Source organism: Paramormyrops kingsleyae, chromosome 3 (genome assembly GCF_048594095.1).
Source record: "Paramormyrops kingsleyae isolate MSU_618 chromosome 3, PKINGS_0.4, whole genome shotgun sequence".
NCBI lineage: Eukaryota > Metazoa > Chordata > Actinopteri > Osteoglossiformes > Mormyridae > Paramormyrops > Paramormyrops kingsleyae.
Window position 1 is genome coordinate 32,180,478 of NC_132799.1, and position 22,506 is coordinate 32,202,983.

A 22,506-nucleotide genomic window follows, 5' to 3' on the forward strand; every position below is an offset into this window, starting at 1 on the left:
CCGAGGGCCTTTCCCGAGAGCACGCAGGAGGTCACGGATAAGCACTGGGGGGCCGTGGCCGCTGCCTGATGCTCCGAAGCTGCTTATCACGCTGAGTGCTTCCACCATCAGTGCTCCTTCACCTCAAGCCTCCACACAGGATTAAGGCACCATCTGGCTGAGCGGTGGACTCTCACGCACAATCGTCTCCATCCCGCAGATGAACGTGCGGGGAGCAGGCTAGCTCACCACTTCCCTGGGGGGGTGGTAAACCTCCAGGTGAAGCGTAAAGACTGGGGCACTTCCACCCCCACCCCAACACAGAGGCTCTCCTACCACTTTGCGTACCTCACATCAGCACATCATCTCCCATGCCCCCCATGAAGTAGGAGCAGCCCCCCTAGCTAGACTCAGACATGAAACACCCCCTCTGGGACATATTTCAGACCCCATCCACCCACTCCAGGAATTAGGAGATGAGCAGCCAGCTGGGCACATTGGATCTCGTGGAAGGTAGCCGAGCGACACGGCACCACCCCGGATCTCGCGGGCTCCGCCAGTCGTGAGAACGCGGTACACACACTCCCTGGATGGCGTTCCAGGAAGAGAGGCGTCGCGGCCCACGAGGAGAACTAGCCGGCCGCTCTCGGCTCGCTAGGGATGAACTCGTTTTCCACCCAATTTCAGGCTAAACGGATCTCCGTGACTTTGAAAAAAGATGTCAGTCACAGTTTGCGGCACGTTCCCATCTGGCCTCTGATGCCACTGAAGGAATAAAGCCGACACGGAGACGTCCTCCTTAAACCTAACAGCAGAATACATCTGCTGTCTGACATAGCTGCAAACAAACATCGCTTAAGCTGCACATATGCTGCCGCAGCACCTCGGAAACCCCGATCCGAATGCATAACCCAAACAAGGATTTACCAGCACCGTGTAACCCCAGCTTTTAGAGCCAAAGGATCTGCAGCAATTACATGGGCTACAAAACTAAATTGCTTGATAGAAATCATTATGTGATCACATGAGTTTAAGGTAGGCTATAGTGCTTCTCACGCTGTATGATGATACCTTGCGGTCTCCCGTTCTCTGCCGTCCGTCTCCCCAAGACAAGCCCGCATCTGTCCATCCTTGGAAGCCGACAGCCCCCGGAGCAGGATGTTTATGGGGAAATCTATTAAGGGTCGCGATGGCAGGTCATGCACATGCTTTCAATCAGTCTGTCAGGAAGGCAGCTCCAGGCCGATCAAAGCCAGGCGCTTGGCGTGTGGAGAGGCGGGTTTAAATCAGCACAGCTGCGGGGTCCGTCTGCCCCCACGCTTGCTACGGGGCAGTCACTGGTGAAACGTTTTAATTACCCATAATGCATCATTAATATTCGGCTGCACTCCTTCTAATCAGCAGGCACATTATGCAGAAAGGCTTGTAGCTGAAACTATGTCTGAGTCAGACTGGATTTGTCTGCTTATGCTACACTCTGTATCTCCTCCACAGTTTGCCTTTCTAGAACCTTGACAACTTGAAAATACTGCCACATAAGACATTCATAATTCTGGCTGTTCAGAGCTGAACCCTCATATGTGAACTGAACATAAATGGACATTAAAATGTGGAAGTCTGAACCATTCTTGATGTCCTGCTCAGGTGAGATGTCTTCCTGGTTCACTTCGGGAGTAAATATCCTGCCTCGGGGAGCGGGTACTTAATGGTTGACATGAACACATATCCCTCCACCCCCCACTAAAGGACAGCTGGACTGGTCCTCCTAGAATCAAAGGCTACAGATGGCGCTGCCCACTCACACCAAGTTCCAGGCCGGGGGGGCGGGGTGGGGGGACCTTCTGCCCACCTGCGCCAGCCCTCCTGCATCCAACGCTGCCTCCTCACTCCGCCCGGCCGTCCTCCGTGTTCCGCCAAATTCGGGTGACACAACTCTGTCCCGTCGCCAGCCAGGCTGAGGCCTGCAAACTGCTAACGCAGGCAGCATATTCTTAGCAGAGCCCCCCCCCCCCCACCGGCCCCCGTCTCCTCTGCTATTCTTCCAAGTCTTCGGAGGTGTTAGAGACACAAACCAGACAATGAGGCAGAGCAGCTGGTGAGAAGGTGCAGCTGTTCCTCGAGAGGGACCCCCAGATATCCGGGTGTGAAACAAACAAAATGTCCTTCACCGACCATGTCCCCAAAAGCGGCCGCAGCCCCCTGAGTGACACCAACAAAAACAGTCAATATAGCCCTTGGCCGCTGGAAGGCTTCCCTTGTTGTGATTAAGCACCCAAACAATCAAAGGAAACTGCACAACTGGCAAATCTTTACTCGAACCACTCTAGCAAGACACATCGCAGACCTCGAGTCTGGAGATGTTGCAGCCGCATGCCTTTGGTTAGTTGTGTGATGGGGTCAGACAGGGCATTAACCCAAACTGCTGAAGCTTTTGGTTGCTCAATTCTCAATCACCTTGGGAGCTGTGATCTCCTCTCTAGGAGAAATTTCAGATACCCATGATCAGTCTGGACCGACCACCTGCTCCTTCCTGTGGTTGATGTCACCCTCTGACTGCTCCCTCCCTTGCAGTGATCAGCAACAGATCTTTCTTATCAGATACAGTTTTTATGTCTTTGAACATTTTTGACACAAAACACTTATTATCCCTTACTCTTACCTGTCCTGGTTTTTTGAGCCTGCTCCTTTAAAAACATACCTCTTTCCACATGAAATCCATCCTCACAAACCTGCCTCATCTGCATTTGGTTTGCAACGTGTTCAAAATCTCCCCAATAACACGACAAGCTCAGGCCACAAAAGCTCTTTGAAGGTGACAGCTCGGAGAGCACGGATTTTCCTCCCCAAACGAACTGGTTTGAGAAGCACTGTGGTACGATTTGTCTGAACAGAGACACAGGCGTCCTTGCACAGATACTGCCCCATAGCAAAATCACATGATTCTTGGCCCAGCCCAGAGCCCTCTGGAATTCACATAGCAAAGCTGCTTTGCCATCGCTCTTTATGGAAATCGATTTCTCACGGGCCCAGGGCCTGGGTCTCCACCAGAGTAACCCACTTTGCTGGGTGGAGTTAGTTTGCCTGCTTCAGCCGCAAGTACATCCAGACACACACACAGAGCACACACGTGTAGAAACACACGCACCAAGTGGCAGTCATACACACTTTGCTGTAACAGGTCACTGAACTGCACAGAATATATGCTCAGCGGCTGGCATATTTGGTACATCTGCTTGTTAACACAAACAGAAGTCGTTTCTACCCAGGCCTAGCTAGGTGTCCGTAATAAAGTGGGTCCTCCCCGGTTCTAACTATGTGTACCTAATAAAGTGGGTCCTCCTCGGTTCTAACTATGTGTACCTAATAAAGTGGGTCCTCCCCGGTACTAACTATGTGTACCTAATAAAGTGGGTCCTCCCCAGTACTAACTATGTGTACCTAATAAAGTGGGTCCTCCCCAGTACTATGTGTACGTAATAATGTGGGTCCTCCCGGGTTCTAACTATGTGTACCTAATAAAGTGGGCCCTCCCTGGTACTAACTATGTGTACCTAATAAAGTGGGTCCTCCCCGGTACTAACTATGTGTACCTAATGATGTGGGTCCTCCCCGGTACTAACTATGTGTACCTAATGATGTGGGTCCTCCCTGGTACTAACTCTGTGTACCTAATAAAGTGGGTCCTCCCCGGTACTAACTCTGTGTACCTAATAAAGTGGGTCCTCCCCGGTACTAACTATGTGTACGTAATAAAGTGGGTACTCCCCGGTACTAACTATGTGTACCTAATAAAGTGGGTCCTCCCCAGTACTAACTATGTGTACCTAATAAAGTGGGTCCTCCCCGGTACTAACTATGTGTACCTAATAAAGTGGGTCCTCCCCAGTACTAACTATGTGTACCTAATAAAGTGGGTCCTCCCTGGTACTAACTATGTGTACCTAATAAAGTGTGTCCTCCCCGGTACTAACTATGTGTACCTAATAAAGTGGGTCCTCCCCGGTACTAACTATGTGTACCTAATAAAGTGGGTCCTCCCCAGTACTAACTATGTGTACGTAATAAAGTGGGTCCTCCCCAGTACTAACTATGTGTACGTAATAAAGTGGGTCCTCCCCGGTACTAGTAATCAGCCACTGAGTGGATCTGTGTATGTGTGTGTGTGGGGGGGGCAGCTCTAATGCCTGCAGACTAGCAGATCTCACCAATTAATTAATTTAAAATTAAATCAGATATAAGCAGATGTTTTGGAGATATCGAGGGCCTGGGAACGTGAATGAGCGTCAGCAGCAGAAAAGCCTGCCAATGGGGGGAAAGAGGAACATTGTGACCGGAGGTGAGGGGGGGGGGTCAGTGGGGATTGAAAGCATTTCATCAGATCGCCACTTGAAATCCTGCAGCTCTGACGGCATGACTGCGAGATCAAAGAGGGCCGGGGGTCTTGGCATGGGATAAGCTGGGCTGTGGCACTCTAAAGCAGGCCTGCTCTCCGCTGACCCACCTGGGGGGTCACAGTCAGCCATATTGATAGCATGGCCGAGCTTATCAGGCCCTCAAGCATCTGCATCTCTCCATGACTCAGCTCGGCTCTGAGCCAAGGCAAACTTTCCTCTCTGCTTTGGTTGGGAGCCTCTCTTTCTAGGGCCTTCAGGCCAAGTGGCGAGTGAATTCAAGTGGGGAGGGGGCCTGTGAGATGATCGGCCTGGATAATTCCACCGTCAGTCAGCCCCTACCCCTTGGCAAGGCCAGAACTATTCCTACTTCTGTGTTTTTTGGATGCTGAAGCGACAAGAAGCTGGAGAATCTACAATCCAAACTGCATCCCATTACATATCTAATCATATGTGAACAAGTATAGTTCAGTGACTAGCCTGTTTAATGGTACAACACCAAGACCTCTCCCGGATGTTCGAACCCACAATCTGCTGGCAACAAGCTATATTACCTGCAAAAGCCTTGCTAGCACGGGATATCAATAAAAGGGCTTCTTACGAAAATGGCTCCATCTGCTGGAAATGGTGTCACGTCCCAGGGGCTCCTGAACGCAGCCGCGGGCGACAGCACAGATGTCCCAGGGTACATGCGCGAGCCCGCCAGATGATCTACTCCCTTTGGGGTGTGCTGACATAGCTGGTAGGCCCAGGGCCCATATTTATATACCTCCAGCCCAGACCTCCAAGCGTCAGTCCATTCTGCATGGGCATGACTGAATGCTCCTCATGGAAAAATCCCAACATTAAGTGGGAAGGAATCATAAAAAATTAAAAGATTTCAGGGGCCTATACAGAGCCGCCCACCTGCCACTACCCCCTCAAGCCTGTGTCATTCCTACCACCCCTCAGAAACTCTGGAAGTAGCCTTGGGTGGTATTAAGATAATAGGGTACATCGCAGTATTTTGGGTATACGCCGGTACTTTAAAATCTTGCCAATAAAATTTACAGAGATACATTTTACTCCTCCTCCCCGATGAATTTTGTCGGCAAGATTTCAAAAGACTGGAATAGTGTTGCTCTTGAGAATACCATCAAAATATCACATATTGCAGTCCGGAATGTATGATGGTATGAAAAATCAGATACCGCCCAGGCCTGCCTGGAGGCCGCAAATGACATTATCTCAGGCAGATCACCCGCTGTGGTCCTCACAAACAAGAAAACAATCAGCAGAAGTGATCGTTCAGCAGATAGTCCCTGAACTGCTCAGAAAAGCCATTAAAGTTCACAGAGTTTGTCATTTCCGATTGTGTTCGCTTGACATCAAGCCGCTGCCGGCTTTGCGCCCTGCGACGAAGAGCAGACAAAGCCATGCTCGCCGTTTAGTGGGGCTGCACCCAGAGTGACTCATTACCTGCTGAGAGGCTGGCAGCATGTAGCTAGCGCCAATGCAGTGTAGTTAAGGACTGAAGGGTAGCGGACCAAACACAGAATACAGCATCCAAGGCCCACCTAGAAGAACAGCTGGATCGGGACAGCATTCACTGCAGAATTCCAGTGCTGATAATTGGCCCATCTGCTCCTGCTTCCCCCGCATGGATCGCAAAGGGAAATGCAGAGGAGCACCCCACTCAGGAGAACCGAAGGTGTTTACACACCAGGCAGACCCCAGTGGGGCTTCTGCTTCTCAATCCTCAAAAGAACCCTTGTGCCTCCCCCCCCCCCCACCTCTCATTAGCAAAAGAGCTATGGAACACTTGGTTTTCAGTCCCTCAGCTGGTTTCATCCAGCCCCATACAAGAAGAGATCAGGAAACGTGTTTTGTTCCGTTATTACTCAGCTGATGTGGGGATTTGAGCCCATGAACTTCCGGTCACAAGCACAGCATACTAACTCACTGAGCCACACACTCTGTACTGAACATCACCAGTGATGCGTTTTTCACAAAAGGGGACCCATCCCAAGCATGTGGTAGCAGGCACGGAGAATGACGGAGGCACTGTCCAATTCTGATCTCGATTCCGGCTCTGAGCAGCTCCACCTTAAAGCGAGGTAGAAGAACAGGCAGTTCTACAGGGTCAAAGTTATCTTTCTGAACTTCTGATTTAGGCAGTCTGCTCAGTAGAAGCTGGCTGAGATAAGGAGGTCAGCCATGCAGGTTTGCGGTTTTTCTCAGACGCTTTGGTGCATTTCTCAAATCGTCCGTAACATTTGCAAAAGTGCATTTCTCGATATAATTCGTACAAACATCAGCACACAATGGATTACCTGCAAAGCCCGAAACTTGCTCAAAATCCAAACTTTATCTCTCAAAAGTAAATATTTATGTCAATGACCATGCAATAGAATGAAAAGTCTTTGTGTCATTGTTTTCAAACAAGACAGTCAAAATGCTTAGTCAGTGGCGTCGTTAGGCCTATTTTAGGGTGGCTGAAGCCTCCCTAAAATATTCTTAAGCAGCCCTAAATAATTTGGTGTTTTTTTCAAGTTTTTTTTTTTACTTATTCTATTTTTATTTTATTTTTGCAGACAAATTCAATATAAAGACGCAGGAACATGAGTTTAAATTAATAATATAAACCTGTCACTATTCACTTGAATATGATCATAAATCTGTTGGTTCCTTTCACTTTACAGTGTTAAGGTAGCGTCAGTGCTTCGTTATCCAATCCGTTCCAGTTGTTCACAGGGAACGCCCACATTACTGAAAATCCAGTTCACGTTTTCACTGCTACTTTACACTCCGCTGCATCTACACCTGCGGACACACTAGCGCAGGGTTTCTCAACCCGGTCCTCGGGGACCACCAGACGGTCCATGTTTTTGCTCTCTCCCAATTCCCTGCCAATTGGGAGAGAGCAAAAACGTGGACCGTCTGGTGGTCCCCGAGGACCGGGTTGAGAAACCTTGCACTAGCGTACATGCTGCACACAGCAAGACAACATGCCTATACGCAAGTTTTTCAAGAAAGTAAGTCTTCATCACTGCTGGTAATAACAATTAGTTACTGTAGCTCCAGCTAACAGCAGAGAGTCCCATGTAATTAACCCCCTGGGGTCGGTGGTCCCGCCGAACAGAAATTTCGCCGAACCGTTTAAATAACTCTGTGAGACACGCTTCAGCATCTGAGTCACAACAGAGTGATTGACCGATTTGCCACTCTTAAAAACACATGGCATTCTTTGATGCTCCCACCCACCAAGTAACTGGTGATTGCAGCCATAAAAATTATGTACTTTATTTTCAGTTTTTTTCTTGTTGTTAATGCAGCAAACACATTTCCTGTGTTTTCTTGTTGTACTGTATTAAAAAACAGACTGAAATAAAACAACAAATCAATTGGTGGCCTAAGATGTTTAATCTGTCCAAAAAAGTTGAAAAGCAATTTCTCAGTCTTTGTTTTCTGTTTGTGAAATTTTGTGCTCATGCGCTACGTTTGTTCATATCGTGTGCATTTCTTGGGGGCTAAGCCCCCCTGTCCTTAAAACCTAGTGACGCCCCTGTGCTTAGTCATGTTGTCAACACAAGTATCTTCTGATGTAAAACAGGTTTTAATGACAAAGACAGAAAATTCACAAAGCTGTACTTTTTCTGTATGACATAACAGTACAAAGTTACACATACTGTACATATATTGCAACACACAATATATACATATATACAGTATGTACATATATAATTACTGTCAGTGTTGGGGAGTAACGAGTTACATGTAACGGCATTATGTAATTTAAAAAAAATGTAATTGTAATCCATTACACTACAGTTATTAGAGAAAAAAGTGTAATAAAATTACAGTTACTTATGGAAATATTCATGATTACAATTTTAGTTACATCATAAGATTGTATGCAAAACCTTGCTAATATCTTTAACAATATTTTTATTGTTTTTCTTATGCAAATATCCTCCTTTGCTATTTCCCTCCACAGCCGAAAGTTTGAAACTATTCGATGCTTCTGATTGGTTATCCTGTCGCGTCTACATTTGCAGCCAATTCTGCTAATTAACTTGCCTGAGCGGTCTGAGTTTCTGTTGCAGGCAATGGCAGAGAAGGAAAGGAATGCATTCCATTGCTGGAAAAATAAAAAACATTTCCGATACAATTATGGAAAAAGGCACAAATTTAACTGTGCAATGCAGTGCATGTTTACCGGCTGTAAAGATGTTGCCGAAATCTAAACAGTCCATCACAACCTAAGGAAACATCTACTGTAGAGGTACGTGCAGCTTACTGTAACTGCAAACAGTCATATTAAACAAGGCAGGGAAGACATGCCTACCTTCAGCGTGCCACACCATGCTTCTAAAGTGTAATGCCCGGTGCACACTGTGTGATTTCAGTAATCTTATAAAATCATTACCGATCACACTGTGCGATACGGATCTGATAATCTTTGCTATGACAGGTATGCAGACTACGATGACAACACCAACTCAATCATAAGATACGGCGCATAGGACAACAAAACAAAATGTAAACACTGACAGAATACGTAAACACTTCTGATCCCGTTGACAGAAAATGTGCCGTCCTTCAGTATGCTAAGGTTATTGGTAATTTATGTTAGGTCTGATATTAGCACCTCCGACATGCTATGTCGTATTGAGTTTTGCAAATTCACTAACTAGCTATAACCCCTGGGCGATGCAGCCTTACCACTCTGCTAACCCATTTTATTTTACAGTGCTGCAAAATGATTTGTGATTGAAAAATTGACTTAAACAGAGTACGTGATTACACAATCAGTTGAAATTTCATATCCTGTCTGATGCAAGAACTGTTCAGGTCAGATGTAAAATGGAACCATTTATTTTCACAAGTATATAAGATGCTTGTATCATAATGTAATCCTGAAGCGTCACGGAGTGGTCAAATCACTCGTTGTTTATCTTGTTTTGACTCCCAAAAAGTTAATATTATGAACACACATTAGAATATAATAACTGAAGGCTGATTTTTAACCATTTTTTTGACATTTTAGGTATATTTTATGTAACATTAATGTTATGACTTGTTACACTGAGGGAATCTGGGTTTTCACTGAGTATGAAGGATCTATTCTTACCCGTTGTTTAAAATCATTATTAGGCCTATATGGTATGTATGGTATATTTGTTATCTTTATTAAATTGATCAATTATAATCATGTTAATTCATGTATTGAAAGGAGTTTGACAGTAGTCAGTGTTTAGTACTGCTGTAAGGTAAACACTGCCAGGTTACAAAGTTTCAAAATGGTTAATGGTTGAGCATATTCAGAAAAGTAACCAAAAAGTAATCAAATGTAATTAGTTATATTACTTTCATATAGTAATTAAAATAGTTACACTACTATTACATTTTAAATAGAATAACTTGTAACGAATTACATTTCCAAAGTAATCTTCTCAACACTGCTTACTGTATAAATATGTGTGCGTGCTTGTGCGTACAGTATATGTACAATATGCAAATATAAAGTATATTTACTGTACAATGTAAAAGTGGAACACAGTAATATAAAGTACTGCAGTAAGTATACAATCTGCTTTGCCTCCCTACCCCTCCACCATGCAGCCTTGATCCTCTTCTTCCCAACTGTTGACCCTTGATTTCCTTTTTGTTCTTCCATTGTCAAATTGTGACACTGTGTTGTGCTCTGCCAATACATGCTTGCTAACTGAAGATTCACGAGATGCACCTCTGAGCTACTTTAGCGAACTGGTTGATCATTGGTTGAACTAACACTAATATTGTCCTCCATTGGTGAAAATCAACAACTCATCAATTCAAGACACATTTACAAAAGAACTATGACAGAGATGTATAGAGAATATGCTTGACCGATTATGACAACTGGTTCCACCGTTTCGCGTGCAATGATTTACGCAATGAACTAATGCCTAGATCAGGGTTATTGAAATCACGGTCCTCGAGGTCCGAGCACTGCTGGTTTTCCAGCCTTCCTTTACCTGTCAGTCAGGTGTGAAGCCTCTGACCAATCAGAATCAGTAATTATTAAACTAACTACCTGGGAGAACTGAAAACAAGGCCTGGATTTGAAATCGAGGTCCAGATTTGAAGAACCCCGGCCTAGATGTTTTAGGAGGCAAGACTATGCAACAGAGTACCAGTATAATGCATTTTGACCAACATGACATAAGCAATTGATAATGTAGGAATCAGCAGACAATAATACATAATCACATGCATGACTATGGAAACACTCTTTGTTTGGCAGTGAAGGGCAACCGCCTGCTATGGCACCCATGGAGCTAAGGGTTAAGGGCTATGCTTGAGGGCCCACAGACGTGGCTACTCTGCCAAGGCCAGGCTCAAACCGGCGACTTTCTGCCTACAGGCACAGAGGCTTAGCCCACTGAACCACATGCCAAACTCCCAATGCACCAAAGCAGCTGAGAAAAACTGTATTTCTCTTTCTGCAAGAAAATAAATGCCTAAAGTTAAGAAAACAGAATTTTAATAACTTAAACTTACATAACAAATGTTCATTTCAGTATTCCAGCCATGGTTCAATATAAAAACAATCCCATATCCAGTTGCCAAAGTCAACAAGAAGGGTCCCGTTGGTGGTCCTGGTAAATAAAAGATCACCTTGTATGTTTTGAAAGCTCCGAGGATTTGAGTCACTGCCCACGGCACAGGAAGTCATAACTGTAGGAGGCCAGCTGCGAGCTTTTGATGGGCACGGTCACTGCAGGGTCTGCTCTGGAAAGTCTTACCCTAACATATAGGCCGTCCTACATCTCCACAAACGCGACTCTGCTCACTAAACCGTTTAAACCCAGCGACTTCTTCCGCGCAGTGAATATTCTGTGGTGCACCGGCGTGACATTTTTAAAGGTTTTCCGAAAGGTCACAGTACAGCTCAGAAAGTCACCAGATGGTCAGAGGTTTTAGGCCCTCCGGGTATACGCTCGGTACACTTCAGCTGAAACGTACACAAATAATCTCCTCAGCTGCTCCACTGAAGCAGGGGAATAAGGTAACAGAAGCAGCCGTATGTCACGTTGGGACACAGGTATTCGGACGCGGCCCACAATAAAAACAGAGCCGCATGCTGGAACATTCAAAACCACAAGTCAGCAAAGAAATCTGCCTATCTGAGAAGAGGAGATTTACCAACTGTTTATCATTATTTTATTGTCCATCCATCCATCCATCCATCCATCCATCCATCCATCTATCTATCTGTGTGTCATACCAGTCAAAAATCTGGAAACACCTCCTGAAAATCATTTGTTGTTCAAAAAGGTAATAACCCTCAGCATGACATGACTGTATTAAGTAAGTATTCTGGGGAATGAAAAGAGACGGAGTGCTGCGATATATGACCAGACCCCAATCTGAATCCCCCAACCTAAACCGCATAGAGGTGGCTTGAGATGAGTTTGATCGAACAGTAAGAGCAAGGTGGGCAACATGTGTCCAGAACTTGTGGAAACTCCTTCAGGACTGTTGGAGAAGCATTCCAGGTGGCTACATATGGAAGCTGCCTGAAAGAATGCCAAGAGTCTGCAATGCTGTCATTGAAGCAAAGGGGGGCTGTTTTGCAGAGTGTAAAATTTGAGAAAATTTTGAGATGTTGAACACTTATCATTGCAATATTTATATGTAACACTTCATCACCTCAAGGCTATTCACTATGAAGTGAATAACATAGCTGAAATAGAGACAAATACAATAAAGGCAGATACATCCAGGCTTTTGACTGGTACTGTATCTATCTATATATATGTACCATAGCTGCATTTCACAGGTACATTAAAAGGTTAGGTGGGGTCATCCAGGCAGCCAAAAGGTCATCCACAGACACTTACGCGACAAGGGGCTTGCGGCACAGCACCAGGCCGTCATACAGCAGGCACACGCCGAAGACGGTGACCCCTGTCTCCTTCACCAGCATAGCACAGGTGCCCAGCAGCAGGCTCAGGATCAGCAAGCAGGGTGACACGGTGGGAGGGAAGCCGGACCCCGGACAGCTCCCAGTCACGCTCCTGCACAGAGAAGAGAAGAGCTAGCTTAGCATTCAGTAAGACCTGGACAAGGGAACAGTCAGGCTAACATACGTTACTGCATAGAGCAAAGAAGAACTAGCTTAGCATTCAGTAAGACCTTGACAAGGGAACAGTCAGGCTAACATACGTTACTGCATAGAGCAAAGAAGAGCTAGCTTAGCATTCAGTAAGACCTTGACAAGGGAACAGTCAGGCTAACATACGTTACTGCATAGAGCAAAGAAGAGCTAGCTTAGCATTCAGTAAGACCTGGACAAGGGAACAGTCAGGTTAACATACGTTACTGCATAGAGCAAAGAAGAGCTAGCTTAGCATACAGTAAGCCCTGGACAAGGGAACAGTCAGGCTAACATACGTTACTGCATAGAGCAAAGAAAAGCTAGCTTAGCATTCAGTAAGACCTTGACAAGGGAACAGTCAGGCTAACATACGTTACTGCATAGAGCAAAGAAGAACTAGCTTAGCATACAGTAAGACCTGGACAAGGGAACAGTCAGCCTAACATACGTTACTGCATGGAGCAAAGAAGAGCTAGCTTAGCATTCAGTAAGACCTGTACAAGGGAACAGTCAGCCTAACATACGTTACTGCATGGAGCAAAGAAGAGCTAGCTTAGCATTCAGTAAGACCTGGACAAGGGAACAGTCAGGCTAACATACGTTACTGCATAGAGCAAAGAAGAGCTAGCTTAGCATTCAGTAAGACCTGGACAAGGGAACAGTCAGGTTAACATACATTACTGCATAGAGCAAAGAAGAGCTAGCTTAGCATTCAGTAAGACCTTGACAAGGGAACAGTCAGGCTAACATACGTTACTGCATAGAGCAAAGAAGAGCTAGCTTAGCATTCAGTAAGACCTGGACAAGGGAACAGTCAGGCTAACATACGTTACTGCATAGAGCAAAGAAGAGCTAGCTTAGCATTCAGTAAGACCTTGACAAGGGAACAGTCAGGCTAACATACGTTACTGCATAGAGCAAAGAAGAGCTAGCTTAGCATTCAGTAAGACCTGGACAAGGGAACAGTCAGGCTAACATACGTTACTGCATAGAGCAAAGAAGAGCTAGCTTAGCATACAGTAAGACCTTGACAAGGGAACAGTCAGGCTAACATACGTTACTGCATAGAGCAAAGAAGAGCTAGCTTAGCATTCAGTAAGACCTGGACAAGGGAACAGTCAGGCTAACATACGTTACTGCATAGAGCAAAGAAGAACTAGCTTAGCATACAGTAAGACCTTGACAAGGGAACAGTCAGGCTAACATACATTACTGCATGGAGCATGTAGAGATGACAAGAGTAAGATTAATGTTTGGAAAGATAAGGGTATTGCACAGGTAAAGGTAGTATGGGACATACACTGAGGCATATCCAGGTAGTGGAAGGAAAGAGTTAAATTATCTCCTACTTAAGCACAAAAAAACACCATCATATTAATCTTTGCAAAGTTTTTCACATTCGCTTCACTGCTGTATTATGACACTTCCATAAGCAATAATGAACGATCACTGTTTGATAACGGTGACAAAAGTATCAAAGTAAAAATGTGACTTGCGCATTGCCTGCCTGCAGACATTTCAGGGAGATGAAGGAAGGGAAGATGGCAGATAATTCAGGATCCACCCCAGCGTGACCCATCCCACCTCATTCCACAGTGACTTAAACACGGAGACGGATGATTGGGGGTGGGACTAGCTAGCTAGACGACGCTTACCTAATATAGGAGAGAAACGTCAGGAGGAACAGCATGCAGGCCAGGACGTCGGCCCGTCCCACAATCCCAGACACCTGTTAAACAACAGAACATAATTAACACACAAAGTCATTGCTGACGCAGTGCAGTTTTACTCAACCCAATCCATGGGAATCCCCAGACAGTCCACTTTTTTTATTCTCTCACAATTCCCAACATACATACACCAGATATTCCATGTTCTTGATTGGCTGGGAACTGGGAGCGAGCAAAACTGTGGACTGTCTGGAGGGCCCAGAGGATTTGGGTTGAGAAACATAGACATAGAGCAGGGGTGTCAAACTCCAGTCCAGGAAGGCCGGATCCCTGCACATTTTGGCGTTTTCCCTCATTTAATACACCCGATTCAACTCCATGTGCTAATTACCACACAGCTCTTGAGCTGAATCATTTCTGATGAAACCGAGCTAGACTGGGCTCCGGTCCTCCAGGACTGGGGTTTGACACCCCTGACATAAAGGATGAAATGTCCAGCATAACCACTTGGCCGAGATCCTAGAGGGCTGCACTGACTGACAGCTCAGGACGGGAGCTGAAACGAGTCCAGCTAAAGAGCAGCAAGCGCCGTCAGGCGAACCCAAAGCCTCGATAAACCAACAGCCGAACGGGCCTCGACGTACAGCAAAGCCCGCTGAGGTCTGATCTTTCAGGCGCAGGACGCCACCCACCATCACCGCAGTAAACAACCTGCTCACTGACTCCGATTCACAGCCCGACTCGGCATCCTGATATAGACCCTACTCATCTCGCCATGACAGCGCTCATCCAAACACCCAACACAGACAGAGAGGCAGCTTGCGACTCACAAACACAGCAGCCCATCCAACATTACTCGCACTTTATTCATTATTCAGACATTGTATTTTTATTTTATCTGACACTATCCTCCCGAGTACGTAACACAACAACAGGTGAATAGACATTATCGAGTGCCTTGCAAAAAAAAAAAAAAAACAGAAATCGATATTACACGATTTAAAAATTATGTGAAAAAAGGCCGATACTACTAGAGGAGAAGAAAACAAACATTTGATGGTGAATATGCGAGAAGGAAAAGCCTGGGTCTGCAAGGAAAATGGCAGGCCAGGACCTCTGGGTATGACAGCTTTATATGATTACACAGAAAGTGACTGTTGGGCGAACAGAATCAAGAGGAAGCCGAAGCGATTCTGGTTTCCTAACTCCTCTGCAAATGTCAGGGATAGGAGTCATGAAGCACCCCCCCCCCCCGCGACACCATCCCAGAGTCCCCCTGAGTATAGAAATCGAGCAGCAGAACTGGAATTCCTTACATGACTGTTCGGCTACATTGGGACGTCAGCCAACCTCCAGCAGGGGAACGATAAAGGCTTTATTCTCTGCTTCATTCCACTACTGTTCTCCTACTCAACACCGAGATGGGAGCTGAGACTTGGGAAGGGGAGGCAGTGGTCTGGGATGCCGGGGGACCGACACATCAGGCCGTGAGGAGGAAGAATCAGGGCCCAGTAAGCATATATTCGGCAGAGACATAATATCCTTGACTCTGAGCGCGCTGACCAATAACGACCCATGATGTGGGTAATGTATATCTGAGGTTTGCATTCCCAAAACATACACTGTGGCCAAGCTTAGTTTACAGCTGCCGTTTGACCATTCGAGTTGCCAAAATAAACCAACATAAAGCAAATCAAGCTCGATCTGGAGAGCGAGGGACCTTTCAACCAGTCAATGATCGCTTATAAAAGACTAGCCTCATATACTTAAAGTCTCCACTTCAAATCGGATATTACATTAGTTAGTCAAAGGAAGAATTAATTTGTTAATTTTTCATTAACAGTTTTCCTCTAGTTGTTCTCCCGCAGTTTGTAAAAAGAAAAGCGCACACTCATCTGTTTCATAAGGCTGGTTGAGTAACAGAGGTCACAGAGGGGTAGAGGTATATTTTATTCATGAAGCCACGGAGAAGGTCCTTTTGTCATGTCGACTGTCTTTTCGCCTTTGCTGTTCACTCCCTTGAGTGCGTTCAAGGTGGGCATTTAAGGAACTAAACGGCACTAGGTCACACAGCAGCTATGCAGGGATGGTTCCGGGCTGGCAGGAGGGCCACACAGCCCTTCTCCTGAAATCGTACTGCCTTGGGGGGGGGGGGCGCCCTGAGAGTGGCTGCAGTAGAAGACACCTGCCATGGTTCCCCCCCACCATTCTTGGGGTCTTCAGACAAAGAAGGGAGGGTTTGAGATGTGGTTCTCCAATACCCTGAGTTCCCAGTCAGCCTGGAGACAAGGTAATCAATCAAAACCACCAGGCCTGACTTCCTATTGTGTTGGGGGCAAACCTGCACCGGTTTACACCCATGGTCCAGCAGAGGGGGCCAGAGGGGGCTCAGACTCCTGGTGCAAAGCTGTTCTTAGCCACATTTAAAGGGGCTGCTCACTGGCTTTTCAGTATGATGATGTGTTTCCCAACCCGGTCCATCGGGGACCCCCAGACGGTCCACATTTTCGCTCCCTCCCAGCTCTCAACACACCTGTACCAGGTATTCAGTGTTCCCGATTGATGGGTTCAGGTTTGGGAGCTGGGAGCGAGCAAAAACGTGGACTGTCTGTGGGTTCCAGAGGACTGAGCAGACAAACACTGACTTTGACTGACTAGGGCAGGGCTGGCCAATCTTATCCACAAAGGGCCATTGTGTATGCAGGCTTTTGGAATAACCTTTAGGTCGGCTGTTCAAACCCAGGTGCAAGAACAATTCAGTCAATCAGTCCTGTAATTAGTAACTTAAATAGAGATCTGCAACAAAAACTTGCATATCCAAGGGCCCTTTCTGGATAAGACTGACCACCTCTGGTCTACGGGTTCCTGAGGACTGGGTTGACAAACATTGTTTTGGAGTCTTCTGTGACCCTGACCCTGCTCCATGGCCAGCACACTCATACTATGTCTTCCCAAGGCCAGAAAGAAACACCCTCAAGCCTCTTCCACGCTCAGACGCCATCTGCTGAAGCTGAAACACTGCAGTACCATGGCACGGCCAGCTGACCAGCTGCATCGAGAGCTGCACTGGAGGTAAAGCCACTCACAACCTCTTACTCTCCCTCAAACAGCCATAAATAAGCTTCAATCCCATGAGTGCTTGCAAGCTGACAGGTAGCACTTAGAACACAGAATTGTATACTTCTGAAACCACATTGGGACAAAAATACAACACACAAGATGTTAAGATGTTAGGAGATCACTGCATGGTTCCAAAGCTCATTCCATAGCCCTTCAGGTGCAGTAACGTTGATGATGCGTTCATGTATTCTCCCAATATTCTCAGTGCCAGATGTTCCTACACTTGCAGTTCCATTCATCAGAGGCCTTGAGGGAGCAGGTGAAATTTCACATCCTCCCTTAATAACACAGAAGCCCCGACAAACAATCCAGGGCTGAACACCTTCCATCTCAAACAAGCAATTACAGACGCTCCCTAGGGTAGGGAACTCTTTCTATAATGGCCGGTGAAGAGTGTCCTTCACTGGTCACTGCTCAGAGTCCCGTTATCACAGAAGGTCTAAGTGAAATCTAAGTGAGAAAACAAGAAGTTGATTCATTTAAGCTCAACACATAGCACATTTTTTTTTACTCAGAAACATTGTTTGCGTTAATATTTCTTTATTAAGCAGTCAGACACAAAGCTGACATATTTATAAGGACAGTGGCTTCACCCCACAGTCTATTTTAAGCAGATGGTATTTACGGCCCCCACCTTGGGCACCTTGAGTTAATTCTAACCTCACGCTGGCACCTGCAAGCTCTCGCTCTCCCCTCTCCTACTCCAAGCACACTCACGCAAGCTGACGCATACACAAACCCAGAAACGTTAGCCAAGTGTGAAAAAAACCTCGCCGGTTTTCAGCCGAAGGTAATTAAAGTTGGGTCTTTCGTACAGAGGCCGGCCCAGGACCATCAAAGCAGGGCCCAGAACAGCAGCGGTCCTTATCAAGCCAATTAAAGCCGGCCAGAGCTGCTAACGTTCACGCACGTACATGTGTGCACATGAGCATTACCCGCTATCCCGGCTTGGGGGAATGCTAACGACGTGAACTCATTTCCTGAGGCCGCGCACTGCCGCTCGCCCTGCCAGACGCCGGTCCTCAGATCCCAGATATCTGGTCTACGGTTAGCATTAGCGGTGTTTAACATACACTACGGTCAAACAGGGACTGGAAGCTCCTCTTCAAATGTTCTAGTCCAGGGGTACTCAATTATTTTCCCCTGGGGTACAAATTCCATCAGCGACACAAAGCTGAGGTTCACTCTCCCTCACGGTATATTTCGATGGCCGGTGGGGGGGGACTGATTGTGGCTTTCCAGATGAAATCACGGTCCGCCAGGGCATACCCCTGCTCTATTCTGATACTCATGTTAAAAACTGCAGGAAACAAAGGTGTGAAACAAGTAGGATGAACATGGATGAATGGATTCATAACTGTATTGTCTAGCAGTGTGCCGTCCACTGGGACAGGGGAATAGGAGAAGAGGAGAGATGAGGAGAAAGACGAAGACTTTCAGGAGCCTAGACACTATAGGGGCGCACATGGGGGCATGGTTAATGATAGCATTGGTTTGGAGAAAGTGGGGACCCATTTGGGAGAATTTTTCAGGGGCTCAGCCATGTCTCTGTACAACCCTGGACCCCAGAACTATCAAGCTGAAAACATCATTGGCATCACATCTGCAGTGAAAACCAGCAGTAGCCATGTGATGAAAGCTCCTCCCCAACTGCAGATCAGCCATGAAGTCAAGACCAGCAGACAGAGTTCCTCCATAGAGCCACAAAGACCCCCAATGCCAACACCAATTCTCACCTTCCCCACGGGCCCTGCACCCGACGTTCAGAACATTCCCCCTTCTCTGAAATCCCCCCAGAGGACCCTCCCCCCCGCTTACCGCCTCTGTGTGAACGGGGTGGACGGCGAAGAGCAGGGCTGCGAGGAAGGCGGGCCGCCCGTCGGCGAACACGGCGCACTGGCACGTGTGCATCAGCAGCGCCGTGGAGGCGCAGTGCAGCACCACATTCACCACATGGAAGTAGAACGGCGTCATCCCGCCCAGCATGATGTTCAGCCTATGAGAAAGAAAGGACACAGTCATTAACATCAAAGACCAGGTCTTTGATTGGCCGAGCAAGGGAGGTTCGGTCAAACAATTCAATGTGAATAGGACATTATTTTCCACCAGGAGCAATTCCAAAACTTTCCAGGGGCCAATCAGCTTTGAGCTGGGGCCAGTGTCCCTGTGGCCCCGCCCCTGTATATGCCCGTTATCCATCAGTCTTCCAACATCTTATCCTGGATAGGGGTGTAGGACATTAATACACCAACTGGATTTTATTCTCCTCCTGGGTAAAGTAAATACCGCAGAGCACGGTATATATGGAAAATATTATAAAACCCATAATGACTGTGTAAAGTACAAAGGTAATAAAGCGCAGCTTAAGCATGCCTTTGAACAGGTTTTCCATCATCTCATGTATGTTGACAGTCTGACTGCGCAGTGGAGGTAATACACAGCCACACAATTCATAATAAAACACTTATAATGCAGGCACTTCCTGACTCATCCATGGGCTGGGGACACTGCACCGGACTACTCGAACCCATGACCCAGCAACTGCAGTTTCAAGCCTCTTCCAAAGAATTGTGTGAGTGGGTGCGGTATTGACCAGAGAGACATTTTTGGGCTTCTTTGGCTAAGAATACCAGGAGCCTGGTTTTCGGATCACCTGCTCCCTCGTGCCCACAAGAACAACATCCATCGTGCACATCTCCAAGCCAGCATCCTCTTTGTGCAACAACTGGCAAAACATTTCTCAAAATTACAAATATTTGTCACACTGGCTGTAACAGCATCCCAGCAGCCTGACCCTGAAATATCGAGCAGTTTTTCAATAACAGATTTTAATTAAATCATCATTTTCTGAGGTTTTTCTCTTTCAGCCCACCAGCACATATAAATGAGAATTGATCATTTTCCTATTAACAGATTCAGTATGATAATTAGAAATCAATGTGTATAGTCCTTTAATTGCTTGCGGAGATTCCACTGAAGCCAAGGTTTTCTGGTTGGAAGAGGAATTCATCAGCTAAATTAGAAAATAAAACTGGCTAAAATGCAATGCAGTTTTAGCACAAAGTCAAGGAATTCTAGTGCCATATTTCTCAAAGGCACTGTTTAGAAAATATGATCCAGTGAAATATAAAGGAAATGTAGAAGATGGGTGACTTTTTAAAAATTAAATTTTCTTAGATTTTCACTGCCAGATGCGGGAAGAATGCGAATGTTTTGGGTGAGGGGCGAAGTCAGGCTCATTCCCACTGTGCTCACCTGTAATACATATTTAATTGTAAAATCTGTTATATATGAGGGAGTCTGTGAGCAATGGTCCGGCTCTCTGCGTTCTGGACTTCACATCCTGAGTAAAGCAAAACAGATATTTTCTATTTTGTTCAGCAGCTAAACGACCGGCGCGCATTTATTAATGGCTGTGAACTTAATCGGATTTTTCCTGATAAAACTGAGATCTTTGTCGCAGACATTATATTTTAGATTGGAAAAACAAAACGAATAGGCTTAACGCGAACAGGACATTTAACTTATATATTAGTACAAGGGTGCATAAACGTAAGATGTTCCAAAGAGAGGACCCTTCGATTTTTCATAAAGATCTCTACTTCTCTAGATTTTGCACAGCAAGCTCATCGCCAAACGTAAAAACCCGGTGTCTTGACATATGAATGGACAAAGTATGACAAAATAAATAAATATGACAAAGTTTACTATAAATACGGCGTAGGCGTGGTCATATCGTTTATCAAAAAGTGCGACAAATTTCCGTAAAAGTGGCAAGTTCAAGTGTATATTTCTAACTGTGCAACACAGTATAACATATGCTTCTAAATTGTAAAGACGCCCCTCATGCAAATGCATCGATAAACAGTATAAATATAGTACAATATTATGAGAAATCCTCTACATGAAAGTGAGAAACGCGCCTTCCTTTCGCAACTTATAAACTGGGACGAACCAAAAACCAGATCTGCAAGAAAGGATCTTACTGCGCAACAAGTGTTAGCGAGACCCCGATTCAAAGAAAAGCGAAACTCTGAACATCTGGCCCCTGGGAGTGAGTTTTAGCGCGTCGTTTCAGCTAGTTTCCACGTCTCCCGGTTGTCCAGGTCGGCTTAACCCGGTGTGAAGTATGCTGGGTGGTCCGGGCGTCTATTTCAATCCCGTAACCGTATCAGATCTGAACGCCGAAGCTGCCAGATCCTCGTGCGGTGTTCGAGGTTCAAGATGCGGCTTCGCGAGCAGCACTTGGGCGCACTGACAGCACCCACGTTTTGCGGACGCGTCCAGATGTTGCGGCGGTACAGAGGTAACACCTTACTGGCCCTTCAAAGCGAGGAGGGGGTAATTAAAAAGAATAAATCACGTACAACCTACTTGAAACTGAGAATGCACAGCGGTCTGTAGGACTTGTGGCTGGTGTTATCGGCCATTCTCTTCCCCCAGAAGTCGTTGAAAAAGATGTTTCGCAAGCTGGACCCCGGTCTGACATCGGGATTGTTAGTGATAGCCCACACATCGTCGTGCACGAATTCCCCTCGCAGGGAGTTACTATAGCACAGCGCGCAGGCAGCAGCTAAGACAATGTAGCAAAAAAGACCCCCGTCCGGACCGAAGAGAGCGGAAAGACGTGACAGCGAGGTGCTCCTCTCTCGGCTCTTTGCTGTCATGTTGCCCCTCCGCTCGCATGCTGGTCACGTTTGTTGAAATCCCGGGGAGCGTGGGACACCATCTCCAGCTCCGGCTCGCAGGCTGCGGGCAGTGACTCTGAGCCGCCGACCGGGGGCCGCTTCTCCATGCGCCGCCCTCCCGCGCATGCGCGGTGGCCGCGAAAAAAAAAAAACGCGCAGCTTTACCTGGGGAAGAGAGAAAGGAGACCTGGGGCCGAACCTGACTCACTGATCGTTAAAACAACCGAGAATGTTTTTAAAGTGGCCCACTAAGGGTGTGACTAAAGATATGTGTATATATATAATAGGCTAGCCAGTTTCACTGAGTGATATTTTCCCCGTTTAATATATCAGTTACTGGGATCAATGTAGTATGCATAGAAATTGCTTGTAATTTCATTTTTGTTCCCCGTACTTGAACTGATAAATCTGAAACTAAGTAGAAGCAAAAGAGAACAACGAGGAAATAGTCATGGACTTTCTTGTCAAATAAAATACATATCATGCAATAATATCTTGATCAGAGCGATGCAGATAATGGAATCTGCTCATAC

At 46.2% G+C, this 22,506-nt stretch overlaps 1 protein-coding gene across 1 annotated transcript in view; it reads right to left on the reverse strand.

Annotated features, from left to right (window-relative positions):
* tmtc1 (transmembrane O-mannosyltransferase targeting cadherins 1) overlaps positions 1–22,075 on the reverse strand; it is an 87,512-nt gene extending 65,437 nt beyond the window's left edge. The window contains exons 1-4 of the mRNA XM_023810973.2: positions 21,660–22,075; positions 19,104–19,281; positions 14,151–14,224; positions 12,239–12,415 (exon numbers count right to left, since the gene is read on the reverse strand). Coding sequence (XP_023666741.1) covers positions 12,239–12,415; positions 14,151–14,224; positions 19,104–19,281; positions 21,660–21,952 — 722 coding nt within the window. The 5' untranslated portion in view covers positions 21,953–22,075. The remainder of the gene's footprint in view (positions 1–12,238; positions 12,416–14,150; positions 14,225–19,103; positions 19,282–21,659) is intronic.
* Positions 22,076–22,506: the final 431 nt, after the last annotated feature.